General features: G+C 44.5%; 1 protein-coding gene and 1 pseudogene across 7 annotated transcripts in view; one reads left to right on the forward strand and one right to left on the reverse strand.

Moving 5' to 3' along the window:
- SH3D19 (SH3 domain containing 19) overlaps positions 1-25,163 on the reverse strand; it is a 177,629-nt gene that overhangs the window by 13,797 nt on the left and 138,669 nt on the right. For 6 of the 7 annotated variants that reach the window (XM_029234661.1, XM_029234660.1, XM_029234662.1 and 3 more), the window contains 7 exons: positions 17,544-17,659; positions 12,165-12,226; positions 10,856-11,120; positions 8,461-8,529; positions 8,139-8,279; positions 1,767-1,839; positions 355-485 (listed from right to left, as the gene is read on the reverse strand). In XM_029234661.1, coding sequence (XP_029090494.1) covers positions 355-485; positions 1,767-1,839; positions 8,139-8,279; positions 8,461-8,529; positions 10,856-11,120; positions 12,165-12,226; positions 17,544-17,659 — 857 coding nt within the window. The remainder of the gene's footprint in view (positions 1-354; positions 486-1,766; positions 1,840-8,138; positions 8,280-8,460; positions 8,530-10,855; positions 11,121-12,164; positions 12,227-17,543; positions 17,660-25,163) is intronic. The other variant, XM_029234663.1, reaches the window with a different exon arrangement.
- LOC114902340 lies at positions 5,507-7,655 on the forward strand (annotated as a pseudogene).

The raw sequence follows: 25,163 nt of genomic DNA on the forward strand, positions 1-25,163 counted from the left end.
AAGCCCCTCATTTAATTCTTGTTTGCTGAATGTTGCAAAGAATTAACATATACCCTCAAGTGCTTATCAACCCTCCAAGAATAGCTGATTCACCAGTGGACCTGTAGTTTTTCACCTTAGGATTTCAGATAGCATTTAAGCATTAAGTGCTAATACTCCATAATATATGCATAATTAACTAGTATCTAATTGAACAAACCTTTATTTCTGAATTTTTCAAACACCAAATGAATTAATGGAAGAGAGAGAACCAGAACCCAAGAATCTAGGCTTCTGGTTATTTTTTTTCCAAACTGCAAATTACACAGAATTCACTGAATATATGACCAATTTAAACAAGCACAATCTACTTACAATCACTTTGACGTAGGTGGCAGGAAATACACCAGTCTGGTTTCTACATTTCCCCCTGTACCAATCTGTACCTATTTTTTCCAGAAGATAAACAATTTCTCCTGAAGTGAGGTTCAAATCATCAACTTGCTCTGTAAAATAATTATGTATGATGAATTACCCTGCTTGCAGATCTGATTAAAGTAGCATTTAGTTCTGTCCACCGAGGCAGTATGTTCTACTGATTCTGAGAACAGGTTATACTAATCAAATTGACTTTAAAAATATATTATTTTTTCCTGGATATCATTGTTATGAGCCTCCTCTTTTAAGATCAAATTAGATATATTTACCAGGCACTGATTGATAGGAAATGGTTAAAACACACACACACACACACACACACACACACAACATTGTGCTGGCCAAGGATTCTTCCTGTGTCAATATAAACCCTCTGCTGAATACATATTTTAACAATGAAAAGAGTTTTATAGACATGGTATGATATTCATATTATTCTCAACCATGCTTAAAAATCATTTCAATCTCAAAATATTAACTAAGGGAGTCCTACAGCTCTTTTGCAAATAAATTTACTCACAGTGAAATAAAAATCAGTCTACCAAGTGGATAAAAAACAGGTTATAAATAAATCAGGAATTTATTTTATTTGTAGCCTTGGATATAAAAGGTACTTAAAAATTGATTACAAAAATTTATGTTGTTTATTTATTTATATTTATTTATTTTTGGCTGTGCTGGGTCTTCGTTGCTGCATGTGGGCTTTCTCTAGTTGTGGCTGGGGGGGCTACTCTTTGTTGCAGTGCATGGGCTCTAGGCGCATGGGCTTCAGTAGTTGCAGCACGTGGGCTCAGTAGTTGTGGCACATGGGCTTAGTTGCTCCACGGCATGTGGGATCTTCCCGGACCAGGGATTGAACCCGTGTCCCCTGCATTGGCAGGCGGATTCTTAACCACTGCGCCACCAGGGAAGTCCCTATTTTTTATTTTATACTCATTTCATAAGTAATAGCTGAGCTATGTGTGTTGGTTTTACAACCCTTAGGAGAAAAGAACTCCACTTGTTAAATTCAAATTAATTTCATTATAACTGGTATTTGGTACCCCATTTTGAAAGAGTGAAAAAGTTTGCAACTGGTAGGCAATTTGCTAATTGTTCATTTGTAAGGGAAACACTCCTCCTCTCTCTGTCACGGGGAGTTTCAAAGGCAAAGCTATTACAGCTAAGTTTTCTGGAATGCCTAAGTACAGCTGACTTTTCCTGAAGGTGGGGTGATGGATGAGATGACCTCTCCAGTCCAGGGCTCTGCTGGTGCAGAAAATGAGAAGGATGTCCTTGAGAGGTTAACCTGGGGAGGATGCCTGATCCCAGATCCTAAGGTTCTACCACTTTATTACTTATGTCCTTACCTGCCGGAAAATCATGAAGAACGACAGCATGAGGGGCACCACTGTCAACAGGCTTCTGAGCGTGGCTTGGATCCTTAGGGGGAAAACAGGGCGGTGAATGGAGTGTGCAGGATGGACGCTGGATTTATTATTCACTCTGAGACCATTTTATTTTTCCTCATTAGGGTCCTCTTGACACAATTACATTATGAGTGCAAGATGCAAACCACACAGTTGAGCCACACAAGGGAATCATTACCAAGTTGAAAAGGCATGTGTCCTTGCCAGAGGAAAACAGAAATAACTCTCAATTATAATATCCCTTAGCATTTTTTAAAGCAAGAGTAAAACAAAAGGAAATTACTTAATTTTTTTTTTTTTTAAAGCAGTACCTATTCTATCCTGAAGTAGTGGTTTTTGACCTTTTTACCTTTCAAGGGTCACTTTTCCCATAAACTGTGATCAGGACTAAACCTTAAGAACAGAGCCTTAAAAGCAGTCTCTTCATTAAGATGAGAAAAGAAAGAAGTTCTGCAATTTATGCTCTCGTCTTTTGTAATGACTTCCACAAAAGTATAATTCACAAAAAGTTAAAATCCATTTCGTTTATTACCACTTAACTGAATGCTTTCTCTAATTTGAAAGCCAACGCTACCTCCCATGCCTGGCCTGGATTTCCTATTTAATCTGAACGGTTTATTCACCAGTAATTCTAAGTAAACTAGCAAAGAGAATTCAGTATTCTCTACCCATCTAACCAAGTGCTTAGACTGGCCAGAGGAGAAGCTGAATTTGAAGAGTGACCATTTCTTATTGACAGGCAGCTGTTAGTCTTAGTTTCTTTACATGAAGAGACAGGCTTATCCACATCATCATCATCAAATCTGACTGAAGGGTATTATTTGAAATTATAACGTTGGCAAACCTGTGGAATAAATGAAGGCAAATTTTGTGCCCTTTCTTTCTTTCTTTCTTTTTTTTTTTTTGTGGTACACGGGCCTCTCACTGTTGTGGCCTCTCCCGTTGCGGAGCACAGGCTCCGGACGCGCAGGCTCAGCAGCGGCCATGGCTCACGGGCCCAGCCGCTCTGCAGCATGTGGGATCTTCCCGGACCGGGGCACGAACCCGTGTCCCCTGCATCGGCAGGCGGACTCTCAACGACTGCGCCACCAGGGAAGCCCTGTGCCCTTTCTTTTCTCTTCCCTCTTTCAATGGCTCCTGTCCCCTCAGGGCTCGCCCATCCCCTGGCCATGATGTTCAGCAGGGATCGAGGTCCACTCCTTCCACTTCTGCCCTGCAGCACCTTTGCTCGACTCTTTTCTGAATCAGTCAAAACGCACCTGCACAGGCACGCTGTCTTCTCTCATGTCAGCTGAATGGTAATAGAGGAACAGTTAATGGCAGCTCAGTGTATTAGTTTACCAAAGCAACATTGACATTTTCTTAGAGGATGCTCAGCGCTTTTCCCTAAATAAATGGGCATTATGGGAACTTCAGGGATTGTGGAAAGGAACTGTGAGATATTTTAAGCCTAGAAGGCTTTAAAAATTATTTACACAATTTATTACATGTGTGTATTGTGGTTTTCATTTTTTCTGATTTACATCTGTGGAAAAAGGAATGACCGCTCACTAACGGGTGTTAGGCTAGATGGCTTTCCATCTGCTGGAAAAAGTAAAGTCAGAGGCCTACCCCACACCAAACACAAACATGAACCTCCAGATGGACCAAGATCTAAACACAAGCCTGAGAAGGCAGAAGAGGTGGGATAGTAACCTGGGCCTCCCAGTTTCCCTTCTCTGCCTTCCATGCATGGCTACCCCTGGAATGCTGCTCATCACCTTGGCCTGGCAGATGAAGGGCGAGAGGCACAGGTGAACAGGGTTGGCCACAGGGGTCTGTACAACTCAGACCATACCATTAGGGTGGGTATCTGGGAGGAAAATCCAACATATTTCAAAGCTCTTTCTAGTATGACAGTATGGCTATAATGGTTAATACTAATGAGTAAAAAGAATAACTAATATCAGGACTTCCCTGGCGGTCCAGTGGTTAGGGCTCCGCACTTCCACTTCAGGGGGCACGGGTTCTATCCCTGGTCGGGGAACTAAGATCTCATATGCCGCGCAGTGCCGCAAAAAAAAAAAAAAAAAAGAAAAAAAAGCTGATATTCACTGTTCACCCACTATGCACTACTCACTGTGTTCAACACCTTATATGCATTAATTAGCTCATTTAATTTTTAAAGCACCTTTGAGATATAATTCATATACCACAAAATTCACCCATTTAAAGTGCACCTAGGTTTAGTATATTCACAGAATTGTGTGACCATCACCACAATCTAACTTTAGAACATTTTTATCACTCCCTCAGGAAGCCTCCCACCCATCAGCAGTCTCTCCCCACTCACCCTCCCCTCAGGCCTGGGCAACCACTAATCTACCTTCTGGATTTACCTATTCTGGACTTAATATAAATGGAATCATAATGATAAATCAATTGTATAATCAACTCTGTGAGGAATTATCATACATATTATTTCACATTTAAAAAAAATGAAGTTCAGAGAGGTCAAATCACCGCCTCAGGTAGTGGGAGGGAAACTGAAACCCGCGTCTGTACTGAGAACCAAGTGAGGTGACAATCCCCCGCCTCCCAGCTCTGACAGCCCAGCCTCAGCTGATAATCTGCAGTGCCTTCTGTTGACTAAGGTAGGGGAAAGCATAACACATTTTTAGAAATATTTACCTTAAAACTAAGCTTTCAAATAGGTAAGTTTTATTTTTCTAAAAAAAAATGTCCTGTTAGCCATGATCCTGAGCCTAAGAGAGGCTCCACTTTAGTGTCACCAGCTGTCGGCCCTCAGCTGCCACCTCTCTGCCAGTCTACAGCACAAGCCTGAGTATGATAATGTCTCAAGTGGACAAAACTGTGGGCTTCTATAGAAGAACAACTTGTAATTTTTTCAGCTTCTATTTTCATCAAGGAGAGCTTTTTGACAGTACAACTCCCATGGTTACCCATCAGTGTGCTCTGAGAGAGGAAGAAGAGCGGTGACAGATGTTAACGCTGCATCAAAACAGAGAGAAAATGAGTTAACAGAAGAACCCTCCCCGTGTGGACCAAAGTCAGAAATCTCAGTATGCCAGCTGCAACTAGCGTAAGACATAGCTTTGCTGCTCTCCGAAATTCAAATTTTTAGTTTCTTAGCAAACCTCAAATGGTAAGCTGCCTTCTAAGAAGAAAGAATTGGACGAGATTATGAAAACTAGGCTGAATTACAAACGAAGTACTTTACTTGGTTTAAATGACATATGGGTCTCATTTTTCATGTTTGCTACATTACCTAATAGATAGTGAAAATTTAACTGGGTACCTTAAGAAGCTCTTTTAAAAGTATAACTCTAGGGCTTTCCTGGTGGCACAGTGGTTAAGAATCCGCCTACCAGTGCAGGGGACACGGGTTTGATCCCTGGTCCGGGAAGATCCCACATGCCACGGAGCAGCTAAGCCCGTGTGCCACAACTACTGAGCCTGCGCTCTAAAGCCTGCGAGCCACAGCTGCTGAAGCCCATGAGCCTGTATCCTGTGCTCCGCAACAAGAGAAGCCACTGTGATGAGAAGCCCGCGCACCGCAACAAAGAGTACCCCTGCTCGCCGCAACTAGAGAAAGCCCGCACCCAGCAATAAAGACCCAACTCAGCCATAAATAAATAAATAAAATAAAAATTAAAAAAAAAATATAACTCTATAAACTGTCCAATGGCATTTTTCTTGCTGAACAAACGACCTTCAATAATCATTATATTGGTGCTCCCACCTCTCGGGGATGGGTGTGTGGGGCAGGAAGATGGGAGCGGTGATGGAGGACGGGGGCGGGGAGGGCGAAGTCTCAGATTCCCAGGTGAGATCTGGGGTCCTGCAGCAGGCTGGGTGTGGAGAGGCTTCCAGGGGAGGCGCGGGGTCGGGCTGCCTCGGGCTGGGGTGTGAGCTGACCAGGAGGGGCCGAGTTGGGCGGGGGGTGGCAACCCTCGGAGGTTCCAGTTTGCCAAAGGGCGCAGGTTGCCGTTTGGTGTGGGGGAGCCTTGGGAAGCGGGTCGGGGTTTGGGCAAATGGTAACAGGGCGGTGGGGGGTGTGTGCGCATGCGCGGGCGTGTGCAGAGACCGCCTTTTTCTCCCTTGGAAAAACTTTAGGGACGGAAGAGTAGATAAGCTTTGGGTCAAGGAGACGAAGGAGTAGGTGAACTTTGGGATGACCTGGGCGGGAAGAACAGGTAAGCTTTGGGGTGCAGTTTGGTGGGGATTGAATTTAAGGGAGAGTCGCTTAGAAGGTCAAGGCCCTGACCTCGGAATAGGGTTTGGGTGAACTGGGGAGCTGGTTAAAGACCTAGATCTTAGGTTACAAAAAATGACTTGGGATTTGGTGATGGGAAGGGGTACATGGGGCAGGTCTGGGATAACTGGGCGTCAGAGCAGTCCGTGTCCCAAGGTGGGGCTCGGGTATGCGGGCAGAGCTATGAGGACTGTGGGAGAGTTGGGGTGAGGTGGGGTCAGACGCCCCCTGAAGTTCAGAGGGCTCCTGGCGGGTGAGCCAGCCCCTCTCGGGTTCTTTGTGCCTCTTCAGCTCGGTAGCGCAGCGGGCAAGGCAGATGCCATGGCCCTGACCGAAGGGGTGGGTGATGAGGTGACCATCCTTTTCGCGGTGCATGCCTGCCTTCCGGTGCTGGCTCTCGCCTGTGCCTCAACACACACTGCCGAGGGCGCTGACCCACTGCCCCAGCCGTCAGGGACCCCGACACCGACACAGCCCAGAGGAGCCATGGCAGTCACCAACAGCATTGGAGGGGAGGCCCCAGGAGCCGAGACCCCCAGCCTGAGATGCAGAGGTCAGGCTGCACAGCCAGAGCCTGGCGTGGGGCTCCCAGCAACGCCGCCGCCTCCAGACCCCCCCCCAGGAGCCCCTAGTACTTCGGCTGAAATTCCTCAACGATTCAGAGCAGGTGGCCAGGGCCTGGCCCCACGATACCATCGGCTCCCTGAAAAGGACCCAATTTCCTGGCCGGGAACAGCACGTGCGACTCATCTACCAAGGGCAGCTGTTAGAAGACGACACCCAGCCTCTGGGCAGCCTTCACCTCCCTCCTAACTGCATTCTCCATTGCCACGTGCCCACTCGGGAGGGTCCCCCACGCCCACCCTGCCCACCGGGATCAAAGCCAGTCCCCTCTGGGCTGGCCGCAGGCGGCCAGCTGCTGCTGCTCTGGGACTGCCAGAAACAGTACCGGCCCTTCTTTCCCCGGACCACCACTCTGGGTCTGGCCGGCTTCACCCTGCTCCACAGTCTCCTGGCCTTTGCCGTGTTCCGCCCGTCGTGCCTCCACGGGATCTTGGCAGTGTTGCTGGCCCCTTTGGACCTTGCTCCCCATGACAGGGCGGGAGCTGCTGTCTGCCTAGGCCTTCCTCTCCGACCTGCCTCTTCCGGCTACCCTGGAGCCCAGCCCTGTGCCGCAGAGCACTCCAGGGGGCCAGTGGAGGCCCCTCCCTGTGACCTTCATGGCTCTGGGCCATCCCCCGGGGCAGCTGGCCCTCCGCACCCACTAACAGTCAGTTCCTCTGGGTCAGACAGCTGCTGTTGCTGCCCCGGCACTGGGCAGAGCCGGGCCACGCCCCCGGGCCCTTCTTAGTGTTCTGCCTGAGAATCCAGCCTCCTCTAGTCCCTGACAGCTCCTTGGGCTGATTTAGGGACTCCAGGACTGAGGGGCTGGAGAAGGGGAGCTGGGAGGGGTGGAGGGGGTTCTCTGGAACATGTGCAGATTAAATAACTGTGAAGTTAAAAAAAAAAAAAAATCATTGTATTGTCCCAGGCTCGACAAATTGTTAGGCCTAAACTGTGACTTCAGGTTGTTGGAACATCTCATTTCATTATGTTTATGGGCTATAAGCAGAGAAACGAGGTTTATATTAAGCTTAAATCTTAAAGGGAAGTATTTTTTAATGTCAGGCTTAGCATTTCTAGGGCCGCCTTTAAAATAATTATCCATTCTGTTAGAAAACTAATCTCTAGTACTTTGGTAAACATGTTTACATTACTTCAAAAATAAACAGCTCTCACGGTTGAAAATTAATGACTGAGTGTCCTGGTTGCTGTAAGTCAGCACGATGCGTGAAAGGCAAAACACATGGTAGTCACTCTGTATCAGAGTGATTAGTATGGTAGTGGCAAGTCTCTTAGAAGTAATTTACTCTTAAAATGGAATAAAACACTACCGTAATTTTTACTCTGGTTAAAATAAACGTGCTAATAAAAACCTGAGAATGAGCTATAATTAATAGTTCTATGAAATGTGCTGCCACGTGTGACATGAAGGCGGTACAATATTAATTCCTCACGTTCGGCCTGCTTCTGAGATGTTCATCAAGTGGGGTGATGATCTTCATGTGAGACAGGTGAACTCTGCCAGCGGCGGCTCCCTTCCGGCACTCCAAGTAATTACCTTCCACCTGCTTCAGTATCACAAGGACGTCCCCACGCTGGAAGGTACGATATCAGTCTCTGAAGCAATTATTATTTAATAAAACATTATTACTTTTTCCACATTTTAATCTTTGGAGCCTAAAGCATTTATAATAACGTGTAAAACAGTAACAGAGGCCAGAGATTTTTTTTTTTTTTTTTTTTACATTAGTCAGTAAAGAAAGAGCTCTACTTTACCTTACAAGAAAGTTCTCCAGGGTTTTGCGGGACAATGTCTTCACTGGCAATTCCGTGAGGCACAGACAGCTTAAACATAAACCAATAAGAGGATTATTCACAATCAAACAACCTCGTCCTAGGCGGCTGATCATGTGGGGATTTGGCACGTTCGCCTGCAGTATAACCTCTGGCAGTTAAGCTCTTCACTCGGCTTCCTCAAGCTCAGGATCTAGTTGGTGGGGCTGCCGTTTCTCAGGCTGCTCAGAGTCCTCGGGGGCCTGGGGCTGAGCCCACAGGACCTCGGCAGCTGAAAGTGGCCTAAAGTTCCCTTAACAACCACATCCAGGAAGTTCTGCTCTACTTCGAGTCCCCAGGGCGTCGGAAGGGTAAATACTCAGCACCTGACCCCGCGGCCTTTAGTTCAGGGGCGGCTGATAGGGGACTGGTGCCTCCCCTGCGGGGTTGGGCTGGCCGCTTCCATCCGCCTTCAATCTCATGTGCTCCTGCAGTCGCTCTGGTACAAGCATCTACTTAAACCCATCTCACCGCCTGACCTCAGTCATTCCTGGTCCACTCAGCCCTGTCTGATCTTAGAATGGCTTTTACTCTGGCCAGAGAACTCTGTTCCCCGCCTTGGTAAATTCTGGCTGATGAGTGCGGGTTGGAGGCCCTGTGCAATATAAAAGGCGTGCCCAGGACATGGGATCACACAAGCTCGCTTCCAACAAGGAAAGGGAGGCTGCACTCAGGAGCAAAGATGTAGAGTACGCGGGTGTGGCCCTCGGGGGCTGGGGTGGGTCGTGTTGCTCCCCAGCATCTCTGTCAGAGCACCAGGGCGCCCAAGGTACCCAGGTTACCCTGGTTAGCAATTTAATGGTGGGGCGGCCACAGGGAACAATGAGGGATTTAAGGAATTATTTCGTAAAGAGACACACTAATACACCATCATTTTGAATTTATTAATATCTTTGAGTTGTTCAAGTGCTTTGTTGACATTATACCACTATGCTAAGACCTATAAGCAAAATCTCATTCCCCCAAATGAGGCTCTTGACACGGAACAGCCAATGCAAGCAGAGACTTTACAGTTAGTAACACTATTTTCTGGGGTTTTTTGGGCTGCATAGCATGGCTCGCGGGATCTTAGTTCCCCGACCAGGGATCGAACCTGGATCGTTCCCCTGCAGTGGAAGCGCAGAGTCCTAACCACTGGACCGCTGGGGAAGCCCCACTAACACTATTTTCTTAGTATGGCCTAATGGTAAAGAGGGTGGGCTCAGAGCCAGTCAGTCTGTGTTCGAATCTTGGCTCTACCATTACTGGATGTGTGACCCTGGACAGGCTACTTAATCTCTCTGAGTCTTATTTTCTTCATCTGTATAATAGAGATAATAATAGTATCTACTTCACAGGGTTGGTGTGAGGAATAAATGAGTTATTTATATATAAAGTGCTTCGAAGAACGCCTGGCTTATAAGTATTCAGCACATCAGCTACTGCTTTTATTTATTCATTATTTTTAAGCATCCTATCCCAAGGTACACCCCTGGGTTTTAGCAATTAAAATTTTATCAGTTTAAATGAATACGAATATATATGAACATCCCACCTCCTTCTTATCCGTCTACACCCTTCCCTTAGGAAGATGAGAAAACTCCTGAATTGCTTAAAGTGAAAACAACTTCCAGCTCACTGATGGAGATGTAGACCAACATGAAACGAATAACTGCTGTTCTCGTTAGGACCTACTGTTGTACAATTGTTTTAAAAAGTGCCAACACTCCTGCTCTCCTTATCATTTTAATTTGTTCTAGATTTCATCAGGTTAACCTGACCAAAACAGAGAGAGCACATCAACTCCAAAGACAAAGGCTTAAGGTCATATGATGAGAAAAACATTCTAAAGGAACAAAATTAATATCTCAACTATCTCAATTATTGATGAAAACTTCTAACTGGTAACTGTTAAATGGACCATGATAATCAGGTTTACAAAAGTGGAAAATGAGGGAAAACCCATCCATTTTAATAAGAACTTTCTTTCTACTTCAAATTTGACTCTGTGGGCAAGGTAGCTATAAGATATAAACTATATCAAGATATGAGTATAATATCTGGCAGAGATACTCCCATCAGTGTAACCTACTGGGTCAGGTTTTTCAGAGTTTCTGTTTGGTCAAGCCACACAGCAGGTTGCAATCCTTGTCTGCCCTACTTCCTTTTCCTATATTTCTCCTAATAATGAAACCCTGCTTTAAAAGACCTAGGTTTTAACATGGCCTACTTGTCTAAAGCACTCAGTGTCAAGGGGCAATTCACAATTGTCTCATCATCTTTTTCTAAGGAATAAGGATCTTACGTATACTTTAGGACAAACCTCTTGACCACAAACATTTTTAAAAGCTAAATTTACCATGTATTTCCTGTAGAGAGGGTGTCCTGGTTTGGGGCGAGGGGGCAGCACCGGATCTTGATTTTTAAGGACTTGACTCTTGGCTTTTGAGAGTCCAGGTGCCAGGTTACTTGTTTTTTTCTGAAGATCCATGTCGGAAGAAGACCGATTAAAAGGCAGTTTTTTATCTGCTGCTCTGGTTGCAGGAAGTTTTGGGGGAGGTGGTCTCTCAGGGGCCCCCTTGGGAGGAGGCTGTCGAGCTAGTACGCCTTTTCCATTCACAGGTCTGAAAGTCAACGTGGTAGCTGTGAGTCAGTGTTTGATCGATAGGTTCTGTTTTGTCCTTTCTTACACACACCCACACAGCGTTTTGCTAGTGTAAATACCATTTAATGAAACATGCAGGCTATGCTATTTTTTAGCAAATGACTGCTGCATTAAACATTATATTATTTGAAGAAATGCCATGATGTTCCAGCTTCCTCTTATCTTGTACTACATATTCATTAGTTCAAGACAAACAAGCATTTGCTATCATGAGCTCTCTAAGGCTCCATTTGCTCTTAAACACACCATGACTGTTTCAGAAAACTAAGGACTTTCTACCAAAGTCTGAGATGAAAAGCTTATAATAAGATATCAGGTATATGTGATGGAGTCTTGTACATGATTAGAAAAGGTACGTCAAACTCCCCTAATATTCATGTTATAGGAATCATTATTAAAACACTAATTTAGATTAATATAAAGAAAGCTAGTTCTGAAAATGGGACAGGACAATTATTACTTTGAAAGCCTTTCCTTAATCCCTATGATAAAAATAATGTCGAACATAGTAATGTCTTATGATAACATCACAGTTTTTTGTCTAAATAGCCCTGGAACTCAGGAGGGCTGGTCACCTCTGAGCTCATTAGGCCTGTCTCCCTTTGGAAATGCCAAAAACCAGGCTGGTTTCTGGGAACAGGGAGAGAGCGAGCGAGTGTGTGTATGTATGTATGTGTGTGTATACGCACGTGTGTGTTCCAGAAGTGGAGTTTTAGGTTCAGAAAGGAGTCTTGTTCATTTGTTTGAGGAAAAGTAATAGATATCCATGTTCGTGCTCTGTGAGTTTTTGGATTGCGTTAAAAAAGGAGCAGAGACTCCTACACCTGCTGTCAGAAGCAGACTGTGGGCTAGTGGCCTGGGTGAATTTGTGAGTTAAATGTACCTCTAAAATAAGATCGAAGGCCAGCAACACTCAGTTTTCATGACAGAAAAGAGAGTCCAGTCTCGGAGTCATTAGTTTTTCTCTAACTGACTTTTTAGAAGTTTTCCCATGCTTACTTACCTCGGTGGCAACCTTGGGGGTCCTCGCACAGAACCTCCTGACTGAGCAGCATGGTCAGATTCCTGCAAGTATCAGAGAATGATTTTTAGTTAAGATGAATCTGAAACAAGAGCTTTTCAAGAGGAATTATGAACAACTTTTGGGCTGGATCTATAAAGTGGAAATGTAGCTGAATTACAGAAAGGAGATTAAAAGAGATTTTTGGTCTTAAGCAATATTAACTCATTTCTCATTCCTACCTACATTGTCCATGTCACAATGCAAGTGAAAACAGAGAGGAAGACGCTGGTGCAGGGAGGGGGGTGTCCTGCTACTGTGGACACCAGCCCAACCAACTGCACGGCATGGTTACACATCCAGCATGTTCTGAGGAATTAAGGATGCTGTTTAAATCATGTTGGGTTACACAGCAGCAATTGTAGGGAATTTTTTAAAAATATGGCAGCTATCTATCCCATGACAACGTTTAAGATACGCAGTGCTCCTAAGTTTAAACACATAGTAAGTGAGCTGGTGATCAGTTCGTTCTGCTTATACTGGATGGTTTCCACATTGTGTGGTGGGTTTTGAACTGGAAGGAGGTGGAACACAACAGAAGCTTAAGGGGTGGCCTGAAAGGAAGGCATGTGAGGAAGAACAGAAAAGGCCCAAGAAAGCAGACAGCTTAGCTTGTACCACTACAGCAAAGGGGTTGGATGTGCTGAGAATTTTGTAGGAAAAAGCAAAGGGGGATAGTGTGAAAAACAAAAGATAGGGAGAGTTGGAATGTTTTGGCCTGAAAGTAGATGAGAGAAATTGGAAGTATGGGGATCAACAAGAAGATTTCTTCAGAAGGGGTTCAAACTGTGCTAATTAAATAGGTTTTCTGAACATGTTATGGTCCAGGGATTGGGAAATGAGTATAATACATGGAAAACATTTTCAGATATTCTGCTGAATGAGAAGTCAAAGGATCTTAAAGCCAAGACTTCTGTTTTTTAGGCAAAAGTCTTCACTAAATCCTTCTAATTCTGATTGAGTCTCTTTTTTCACCTTTCCTACTTTCTAAGCCCTCACCACTGACCTCCAGAAAATAATATTTCTCCAAGACCACCTGAGAGGGAAAAATGCCAGCTCTTTAAAATTATACTGCCTTTTTTAAAAAAATTTATTTATCTTATCTATTTATTTATTTTTGGCTGCGTTGGGTCTTCGCTGCTGCACATGGGCTTTCTCTAGTTGTGGCGAGCGGGGGCTACTCTTCGTTGCGGTGCACGGGCTTCCCATGGCAGTGGCTTCTCTTGTTGTGGAGCATGGGCTCTAGGTGTGCGGGCTCAGTAGTTGTGGCACGTGGGCTCAGTTGTTGTGGCTCGTGGGTTCTAGAGCGCAGGCTCAGTAGTTGTGGCACATGGGCTTAGCTGCTCCGTGGCATGTGGGATCTTCCCGGACCAGGACTCAAACCCGTGTCCCCTGCATTGGCAAGCGGATTCTTAACCACTGCACCACCAGGGAAGCCCATATACTGCCTTTTTTTTGTAAAACAGGTTTAACTATAGCTTGGAAATCTTTGGGCTTAATTCAGCCTGTTTTCCCCCTTCTTATCTTACAAATGAGTTAAAACTCACTTCTATGGTTTTTAATTCAAACTGAATATTTACAAGTTTTCCTTAAATACCAAATGATTAATTGCTAATAACTGCGATCAAGTGAATATGTTTCAGTGTTTTATAATCCCATTTTGAAAAACAAATTAAGCTTGCCCTTAAAACTTGGTTTCACTAATGAACTCAGTTAATGTAGTGAGGCAAGTCACCAGCTCATAAACCCTGCAATATTCCAGGCTATCATCCATGCCTTATAAATACACTGTTGCCTATGTGCCCCCTGACAAATAACTGCTATGATACTTGAAAAACTCATTTATTTCTTTGGCTGCCTTTAAAATTAAAACAAACAAGCCAAGAGAAAAACACTCTAGCAGATAGGTAGGAACTTTTATAGCTTTCCTCAAAATTACAGTTGTTAGACACCTTAATAATTAGGGGCAGATTTTTAAAAATATAGATATATAAATCTGACATGGAAAGTTATAGATGGTGTACTTTAATAAACACATATCATAAAATGCAAATCTTGTACCAAATATAGTTTTCTCTGATTGGTTTTAATTTTATGGGAAATCTTAAATATATTTTTAATTTCTCAATTTTCTATAATGAGCAAAAATAAATCAGAAAAAAAGGCAGCACACTCAAATCCCCCGGGACTGTTAGGCACATTCCAAAAGGCACTGCTGCACCTGACACACGTCAAATACTGAGAGTAGGGGCTTGGTTCCTGTAGGAGCCACTGTCTCGTGTTTGCTAAAGTCCAGGTTTGTGTGCAGGTTCTGCTGACAGTCTTTGGAAGATTACTGATTAGGGATTTCCTGCTCTTCAACAGTCCACACATGAATGGAGCTCCTCTGTACCTGCTTTTTGTAGTTTTTCTCTAGCTCTGACATCCCTGAACTTTGGCTTCTGATGTGTTCCGGTAAGCATTTTAGCTCCTGGTGAAGTTGGTTTTTCGCCTTGTACAGCCCTGCAGATGCCATCTTTTTTTTTTTTTTTTTTTTTTTTGCGGTACGCGGGCCTCTCACTGTTGTGGCCTCTCCCGTTGCGGAGCACAGGCTTCGGACGCGCAGGCTCAGCGGCCATGGCTCACGGGCCCAGCCGCCCCGCGGCATGTGGGATCCTCCCGGACCGGGGCACGAACCCTTGTCCCCTGCATCGGCAGGCAGACTCTCAACCACTGCACCACCAGGGAAGCCCGCTGCCATCTTTTTGTTCATGTTCTTTGGAACGGTTTCTTATATTCTAATTTCAAAATAATTCCCTGTTTTTTTGTTTGTTTTTTCAAAAAACAGATATTTCTTCCAAAACCACATTCTTGTCTGTTGGAATCACTGAGCAGCCTCTGAAGATGTGCCTTCTCTTTTTTCTCCAGGAATTGGTACCACTTCTCATGTCCTGAATTCATTAGCCATCTCCTATGCTGCAGCTGTGACTCCTTCCACCTTCTGGGCAGCGTCCCCTGACTCTCCTCTGGCACCGGCTGGCAGACACCTTGCGGGTGGCTCTGGCAGCCTTGGGTTTCCACAGAAGCGTCTGCTCCTGCTGAGAGAATAGCGCCAGTGGCTCCTGTGGTTCCTCACCCTGGATTCCCTCATCGTTTAAGCGAAGAAAGTGAGATTCTGCAACTACAGCCACCTTGTCCTGCGATGGAAAGTTCCCTGGCACTCAAGGCAGGAGAAATAGTCAAGGGTCTTTGTCCTGCGTCTCATCAGAAGACACGACTTTCAAAGACCGTGCCTTTCCTCATGGGTCATCACAGTGGTGAAGCACTCTTTCTAGAGACCCTCCCCAACACCTGAAGCCATTCTGGCCTCTGATCTAAAATTCACTCAGTAACTGTAATTCTCAAAACCAAAGGAGTTTCTCAGGCACAGTTTTGACTTTTGGGCCCTGGAAATCTAAGTGCATGATTTCAGCCAAATCATTTAACTTGGGGTCTTTTTCTCTCCTCTTCTTCCTTCAGACCCAGTGTGTCTATTATGGTATGTATTCATTACAGTACAGCAAAGAGTGCTTTGACCGCGCCCCCCTCCGGCCCCCACCCTTTGTAAACAGTGCAGGACAGGATTTCCCTCATGTTGTTTATGCGAGATACAAACAGTTATGAATATGGTCCCTCTCCAGATGGCTTAGTTTATTCTAACTTCCTTTCCTTGTTTTTTCTAAAATGTTTGAGTTGCTTTGTGGACTGCTTAACACCAAATGGAATAATACTTAATATTTTAATAGAGCTTTATGGGTTTACGAAGCCCATGACATGACTCAGTGAATGCTTTTGTATGCCCACTCATCATTCTCTCATTCCTCTTTACAACCCTCTAGAGTAGAAGCCAGTAACCTTCTCAAGTAACTTTTCCTCTATGGAAATTTGGGATTTTCCCATTCAACAATAGTATGGTGGGAGCCCTATCATCCTCTTTTGGGTCATCTTGGCCATTTTTTTTTTTTATTTTTTTGGCTCTGCTGCACGGCATGTGGGATCTTAGTTCCCTGACCAGGGATCAAACCTCCACCCCCTGCACTGGAAGCGTGGAGTCTTAACCACCGGACTGCCAGAGAAGTCTCTAGCCCAGTTTTAATAAAAATTTATTAACCAAGTATTTTGAAATGCAAGTGATCACTAAATTTTAATTCAGCCCACAGAAAAATCTCATTAACTTGACATTGGCTAATTCAATTTAATGTCTCCTTCAAAGAAATTTCTCTTCACTAGATGATTAGATGGGTTTGCATATATAATAGCATAGTTAATACACAAGTGTAAAACTATTATGAAGTTTGAACTGAAAATTTTGCTCAAAGACTTTAAGAACTGGTTTCTTTTGAAACAAACCTTAAAGATAATCTATCATATGGGAATTTGAAAAAGTACAGAAAAACAGTATCGAGGTTGAAATTAAAAAAAAAAACTTTTTACCACCATCTGTTAACAAGTACATGATAAAGCACTACTTTTTAAATTTAAAAAATAATTCTCTCCTAAATTTCAGATGAACAAATTCTTATGATAATTATCTTAAAATTATGTCACTATTTCAGTATTTTATTTTATTTTTTTAAAGATCTATTTATTATTTATTTATTTTATTTTTGGCTGCATGAGGTCTTAGTTGTGGCATGCAGGATCTTCACTGAGGCATGTGGGATCTTTTGTTGTGGCGCACGGGCTTCTCTCTAGTTGAGGTGTGTGGGTTTTCTTTTCTCTAGTTGTGGCACGCAGCCTCCAGGGAGCATGGGCTCTGTAGTTGTGGCGCACGGGTTCCAGGGCACGTGAACTCTGTAGTTTAAGGCACACGGGCTCTGGATGAGGCGCGTAGGCTCAGTAGTTGTGGTGCGCGGGCTTAGTTGCCCCGTACGGGGCATGTGGGATCTGAGTGCCCTGACCAGGGATCGAACCCGCGTCCTCTGCATTGTAAGGCGGATTCTTTACCACTGGACCACCAGGGAAGTCCCTAATTTGGTACTTTAAATAAAACCTGATAACTGAACTAAATCTTTCCACAAAAATTAAAGGTTTTTAGAGATTTTCAATAACTTTCTCATTATTAGTGCTATTTAAAAGACAATGCCATAATATTGGTATAGGGCAAATTATTTTATGATGAAGTACAATGAATTAGCCTAATTCTTTTATTTTATAGGAATTTAAAAAATATTAAATAAGTACATGGAGCTTAGAAATTGGTTTTATCTGGCCAATAGTAAAATAATTTAGACACCAGCTGATTACTTAAAATTAGTGCATAGCTTAGTCTTCAACCTAAGATTACCTATAATGACCACTTACCAAGTTTCTAGTTCTGTTAGCATTACTGAGTTTTCCGGATACTGTGCTGAAGGTGTTTCCAATGGGTTTTTCAGTAGGGAGAGGAGGTGGGCTTTGTGGATCCTCCTCATGTGAACCTGGAAAAATAGCAGTAATTAATTAATCAATAATTTCTAGTCTTCCGGGGTTTCAAGGGATGAAATGATTACGGCTTGGTTCCCTATTAGGAAAATGGCTATTGTAAAAGATGCACACAAAGAATGGAGAGCTAAGCAAATGAGAAAGGTATTCTGGTAAACCTCAGAAAACTGATGAGTTAGTAGGCATCGGTTACTTTTTACCAAACGTTTTATAGAGATTAAAAATACTACTAAATAATTATAACAGCAAGCCAGCACTTGCTGAGAACCTTCTATGGGCCGTGCATTAAGTTAAGGCACTTTATTCGTATACATTTCTCCAAACCAACCTCAATCTAAGTGCTAGATCTGTTGAGTCTACTGGCTAGTAGCCACATGTGGCAATTTAAACTTAAATCTTAATTAAAATTAAATTAAAATTTCAGTCCCTCAGTTGCATTAGCCACATTTCAACTGCTCAGTAGCCACATGTGGCTACTGGCTACCATAACGGACAGCACTATACTAGATAATATCCTACCCATTTTACAGATGAAGAAACTGACGCTGAGAAGAAAATAAATGTGCTAGCCAGGTCTTACTGCTAGTAATGGTCAGATGGGTTTGAAACCAAAAGCCTGTACGCATTGTAGTAAGGCATGTGGCTTCCTAATAGGTGGTGTATCCAACCCTCCCCCATCCAAATAATTAAGTGTGTTTTCTAATATATTAGCTCCAGATTAATGGGCTTCATTGCTCCTATTTTAACAAGCAATAATTTTACATCCAAACTACATCCTTAACCCAGAGATAGTGCACTCCCAACTTATTTTAAAAAGAAGAAAACAAAGATGACCAGATTTAATTAGTGACAGCTAATTAAAATCTGTGTGCAAAACACTTGGAGAGAGGATGACTGTAACATACTAAAGGAGGCTAAAGCCACCTTTTACTGGTTCGGGCATTTAAAGGAGAGATAGGAATTTTTCCCATTCAAATGAACACTCTCTGCTTCCATTTCACATGAAAAACCTATAACAAAACAAGAGGATGATTTGTCAGGTTCCTGTTTTATCCAGACAGGAAAACACTCTCAAAAGGGGGAAAATACCCAGGCCAGCTCCTAGGAAAACAATGATTTAGAGACAGACGAGCGTTCTTAGTTGAGAGGCAGTGCTGCGCGGGGAATTAAGACACACACAGGGATGGTCCAACTCAGTCACCATCTTGAAGATTTTCTCTGTGCTGCAGTTTCCTTACTGAAGGGTACAAAGCAGTAAGAATATGAAAGCAGAGAGGAGATAGCTTATGGGAAGGAAGGGACATAGTAATTATCTGGTGTGGGTATGTGGGGGAGGTGGAGATTTTCAATTTCAAACTGTGTGGTCAGCAGAGTGCTCAGTGAGAAAAGTGGCATTTCAGCAAAGACCTGAAGGAACAGTGAAGGAGCGAGCCATGCAGAGATCTGGGGAAAGGACATCCTAGTCAGAAGAAACAGGTCCCCAGGGGAAGAAGCTGACAGGTTCAGAGCAAGGAGTTTTGCACCACAAAGCTGTTCCTTTCTTTTCTTGTCCATTCCAAGTTCTTTGGATACCAAAAGTCTTATTTTTTTTCCTCCACAGCAACATATGCATTGCTTAATAATCGTAATAATAAAATTCTGGGGAACTGTTTTTTTTTTTTTTTTTCCCCAGTACGCAGGCCTCTCACTGTTGTGGCCTCTCCCGTTGCAGAGCACAGGCTCCGGACGCGCAGGCTCAGCGGCCATGGCTCACGGGCCCAGCCGCTCTGCGGCATGTGGGATCTTCCCGGACCGGGGCACGAACCCATGTCCCCTGCATCGGCAGGCGGACTCTCAACCACTGCGCCACCAGGGAAGCCCTGGGGAACTGGTTTTTGATATACGCAGAAAGAATTCTCTAGGAACTGGCACTTCAGTTCTCTCACATATAGCAGTACAGAACTCAGCTTTCTAATAGTTCCTGGAGCTTTGTCAGGATAATAAATAAAGGTGCTTTCTCAATATACCCTTCTCAGGATTTCAGGACTATTAATCCAATTTATAAGTGTGTAGAAAAGAGTAAACACAGCAGGCCTGAGTTACAAGGTTGGTCCTTGCTGGCACCTAGGAACTTGGATTTTGGGAAGCTTCGCACCGTTTCTAGAACAGATAAAACAAAAGAATATGGTTTATGCTGAACACCTGCTTTCCTTCTGGGAAATCTGGAATTTTGGTACATGCCCAAATTCCTAGAGGTGTCCATGTAACCAGCCCCCAACAAAAACCCCTGGGTATTGAGTCTCTAATGAGCTTCCCTGATTGACATTTCACATCTGAGTGGAGTTAGGTACACCCTGTGTGACTCCACTGGGAGAGGACTCCTAGAAACTTGTGCTGGTTTCCTCCAGACTTTGCCCCGGGCACCTTTTTCCTTTGCTGATTTTGCTTCGCATACTTTTGCTATAATAAATCACAGCCACGAACACAACTATATGCTAAATCCTGTGAGTCCTCCTAGCAAATCCTCAAACATGGGGATCTGGGGGACCCTGACACAACAGGAGAATACATTTAAATGTAAAAGTTGTATTGCATAAAGCCACATGAGCTTCGGGTAATATTTATTATTATTCTATCTCACGCAGCTTATTAAAATCCCAAATACTTTTTTTTTTAAATGCTTGGCTTTTTTTGTTTGTTTGTTTTTGTTTATTTATTTATTTATTTTTGGCTGTGTTGGGTCCTCATTTCTGTGCGAGGGCTTTCTCTAGTTGTGGCAAGCGGGTGGCCACTCTTCATCGCGGTGCGCGAGCCTCTCACTATCGCGGCCTCTCCCGTTGCAGAGCACAGGTTCCAGACGCGCAGGCTCAGTAGTTGTGGCTCATGGGCCCAGCCTCTCCGCGGCATGTAGGATCTTCCCAGACCAGGGCTTGAACCCGCGTCCCCTGCATTAGCAGGCAGACCCTCAACCACTGCGCCACCAGGGAAGCCCCCAAATACTTTTAACAAGGTAACAGTGAGCAGGCCGACAACCCGATGAGCTGTCCTGTCACTGATCTGTAGGCTATATAATACTGTCAAAAGAAACATACGACCAGTTCTTCAGTCTAACACTACAATATAAGCTCCTAAGAAGCGAGAACCCACTAGAATTTGGTACCCTTGACTTTCTCTCCTCCTCATTCTTCATAGAAACTCCGTTCAATCTTCTCACTATTTGGCTTAGGGCCATCAGTTAATAAAACCATCAAGAGACTAAAACCAATATGATTCTTCTAGGTAGTATTTTATAGAGAAACCATACCCCTAAATTAAGTTTCATGGCATGCCAGGGGATGCCTACAGTGTAACCCTGGGATGCTGCAGGTGAAGGACTGGGACACTTGCTCTGCTGTTGGCAGGAATGGAGTGGCAGAATCTCGTTAGACAAAGGCAAAGATGCAACTGGGCTATGCAAAAGCACTAAAGGAAATGGAAGGAAAGCAGAGGCTCACAGAGAAAGTTCTGTGATCACCCAGGAACTGCTCTGGAACCCACTGTATGTGCATTCATGTGCATACATACTCACGCTTTTTCTAATCTCTAGGGCCTAAGGTAAACAGTTCTGGCCCTCTTGGCTTCTCTCTTATGATAATATCAGATGTATCTGCAGGACTTATTAAATAAAATTCATCCAAAATTTCATTTATTGTAACACTGAAAAATCAAGTAAGGAAGTGTATCAAAATGTAGTGTTACACTAATTAAAATAATATTTTTATACACTGTTATGTTTTGTTTTTTGTTTTTTTTTTGCGGTACACGGGCCTCTCACTGTTGTGGCCTCTCCCGTTGCGCAGCACAGGCTCTGGACACGCCGGCTCAGCGGCCATGGCTCACGGGCCCAGCCGCTCCATGGCATGTGGGATCTTCCTGGACTGGGGCACGAACCCATGTCCCCTGCATCGGCAGGCAGACTCTCAACCACTGCGCCACCAGGGAAGCCCCACTGTTACGTTTTTATAACTCTTGGTTACTCCTCTTCAGACAATTCACACATAGCTATATTTAGATTATGCTCATTGGAATAATACATTCCTGACAGACATATACAACTGTATTTGCTATCAGTTTCAAAACTTTCCTACCAAATCTTTACTACTGGCACTAACATACGATATTACAACTACTCTGAGTTTTAGCCTCCCTCTATTCTCTCTGCCTAAGACAATGTTAAAGAGAAGTAAAAACCAAATTTACTGTACTGTACTTCCCTGGTGGCACAGTGGTTAAGAATCCACCCACCAATGCAAGGGACATGGGTTCGAGCCCTGGCCTGGGAAGATCCCACATGCCGCAGAGCAACTAAGTCTATGTGCCACAACAACTGAGCCTGCGCTCTAGAGCCCGCAAGCCACAACTACTGAGCCCGTGTGCTGCAACTACAGAAGCCCATGTGCTCTAGGGCCCATGTGCCAGAACTACTGAGCCTGCACGCCTAGAGCTCATGCTCTGCAACAAGAGAAGCCACCGCAATGAAAAGCCCGTGCACTGCAATAAAGAGTAGTCCCCGCTCGCCACAACTAGAGAAAGCCTGCATGCAGCAACGAAGACCCAATGCAGCCAAAAATAAATTTAAAAAAACCAAAAAAATAAAATTTGCTGTACTAATTGTCTAAAGAATTATGAGAAAACAACTTGCTTTTAAATGTTCTCGAGGGGAGGACCTTCAAGATGGCGGAGGAGTAAGACGTGGAGATCACCTTCCTCCCCACAAATACATCAAAAATACATTTACCTGTGGAACAAATCCTACAGAACACCTAATGAACGCTGGCAGAAGACCTCAGACTTCCCGAAAGGCAAGAAACTCCCCACGTACCTGGACAGGTCAAAAGAAAAAAGAAAAAACAGAGACAAAAGAATAGGGATGGGACCTGCACCTCTGGGAGGGAGCTGTGAAGGAGGAAAAGTTTCCACACACTAGGAAGCCTCTTCACTGGTGGAGATGAGGGGTGTGGCGGGGAGGAAGCTTCGTAGCCACGGAGGAGAGCGCAGCAACAGGGGTGCGGAGGGCAAAGCGGAGAGATTCCCGCACAGAGGATCGGTGCCGACCAGCACTCACCAGCCCGAGAGGCTTGTCTGCTCACCCACTGAGGTGGGTGGGGGCTGGGAGCTGAGGCTCGGGCTTCGGAGGGCAGATCCCAGGGACAGGACTGGGGTTGGCTGCGTGAACACAGCCTGAAGGGGGCTAGTGCGCCACAGCTAGCCAGAAGGGAGTCCAGGAAAACGTCTGGAATTGCCTAAGAGGTAAGAGACCATTGTTTCGGGGTGTGCAAGGAGAGGGGATTCAGAGCACCGCCTAAACGAGCTACAGAGACGGGCGCAAGCTGCGGCCATCAGCACGGACCCCAGAGACAGGCATGAGAAGCTAAGGCTGCTGCTGCCGCCACCAAGGAGCCTGTGTGGAAGCACAGGTCACTATCCACACCTCCCCTCTTGGGAGCCTGTGCAGCCTGCCCCTGCCAGGGTCCTGTGATCCAGGGACAACTTCCCAGGAAGAGCACATGGCACGCCTCAGGCTGGTGCAACATCACACCAGCCTCTGCCACCACAGGCTCGCCCCGCATTCTGTACCCCTCCCTCTCCCCGCCTGAGTGAGCCAGAGCCCCCTAATCAGCGGCTCCTTTAACCCCGTCCTGTCTGGGCAGGAAACAGATGCCCTCAGGCGACCCACACGCAGCGGCAGGGCCAAATCCAAAGCTGAGCCCCAGGAGCTGTGCAAACAAGGAAGAGAAAGGGAAATCTCTCCCAGCAGCCTCAGGAGCAGTGGATTAAATCTCCACAATCACCTCGATGTACCCTGCATCTGTGGAATACCTGAATAGAAAACAAATAATCCCAAAATTGAGGCAGGGGACTCTGGGAGCAACTGTAGACTTGGGGTTTGCTATCTGCATCTAATTTGTTTCTGGTTTTAGGTTTATCTCAGTTTAATATTTAGAGCTTATTATCATTGATAGATTTGTTTATTGATTTGGTTGCTCTCTTCCTTTTTTTTTTTCTCTTTTTTTTTGTGGAACGCAGGCCTCTCACTGTTGTGGCCTCTCCTGTTGCGGAGCGCAGGCTCCAGACGCGCAGGCTCAGCGGCCATGGCTCACGGGCCCAGCCACTCCGCAGCATGTGGGATCTTCCCGGACCGGGGCACGAACCCGTGTCCCCTGCATCAGCAGGCGGGCTCTCAACCACTGTGCCACCAGGGAAGCGCCCCTTTTTAAAAAAAAAAAAAAATATATATATATATATATATATTTTTTTTTTCCTTTTTCTCTTTTTGTGAGTGTGTATGTGTATGCTTCTTTGTGTGATTTTGTCTGTATAGCTTTGCTTTTACCATTTGTCCTAGGGTTCTGTCTGTCGTTTTTTTCTTTGTTTGTTTGTTTTGTGGTTATTTTTTTAGTATAGTTTTTAGCACTTGTTATCATTGGTGGATTTGTTTATTGGTTTGCTTGCTCTCTTCTTTTTCTTTTTTGATTACCTTTTTATTTTAATAACTTCACTTTATTCTTCCTTCCTTCCTTCCTCCCTTCCTCCCTTTCTTTCTCTCTTTCATTTTCTCCGTTTTCTTCTGAGTCGAGTGGCTGACAAGGTCTTGGTGCTCCAGCCAGGTGTCAAGCGTGAGCCTCTGAGGTGGGAGAGCCTAGTTCAGGACATTGGTCCACCAGAGTCCTGCCAGCTACACATAATTTCAAATGGCAAAAGCTCTCCCAGAGATCTCCATCTCAACACTAAGACCCAGCTCCACTCAACGACCAGCAAGCTACAGTGCTGGACACCCTATGCCAAACAACTAGCAAGACAGGAACACAACACCACCCATTAGCAGAGAGGCGGCCTAAAATCATAATAAGGTTACAGACGCCCCGAACCACACCACAGGACGTGGTCCTGCCCACCAGAAAGACAAGGTCCAGCTTCATCCACCAGAACACAGGCACTAGTCCCCTCCACCAGGAATCCTACACAACCCACTGAACCAATCTTCCCCACTGGCAGCAGACACCAAAAACAATGGGAACTATGAACCTGCAGCCTGCAAAAAGCAGACCCGAAATGCAGCAAGTTAAGCAAAATGAGAAGACAGAGGAAAACACAGCAGATAAAGGAGAAAAGTAAAAACCCACCACACCAAACAAATCAGAGGAACTAGGCAGTCTACCTGAAAAAGAATTCAGAGTAATGATAGCAAAGATGATCCAAAATCTTGGAAATAGAATGGAGAAAATACAAGAAACGTTTAACAAGGATCTAGAAGAACTAAAGAGCAAACAAACAATGATGAACGACACAATAAATGAAATAAAAAATTCTCTAGAAGGGATCAATAGCAGAATAACTGAGGCAGAAGAACGGATAAGTGACCTGGAAGATAAAAGAGTGGAAATAACTACCACAGAGCAGAATAACGAAAAAAGAATGAAAAGAATTGAGGACAGTCTCAGACACCTCTGGGACAATACTGAAAGCACCAACATTCAAATT

The sequence above is a fragment of the Monodon monoceros genome, unplaced genomic scaffold, assembly GCF_005190385.1.
Source record: "Monodon monoceros isolate NGI ecotype Baffin Bay Population unplaced genomic scaffold, NGI_Narwhal_1 Super_Scaffold_20, whole genome shotgun sequence".
In the NCBI taxonomy this organism is placed as follows: Eukaryota; Metazoa; Chordata; class Mammalia; order Artiodactyla; family Monodontidae; genus Monodon; species Monodon monoceros.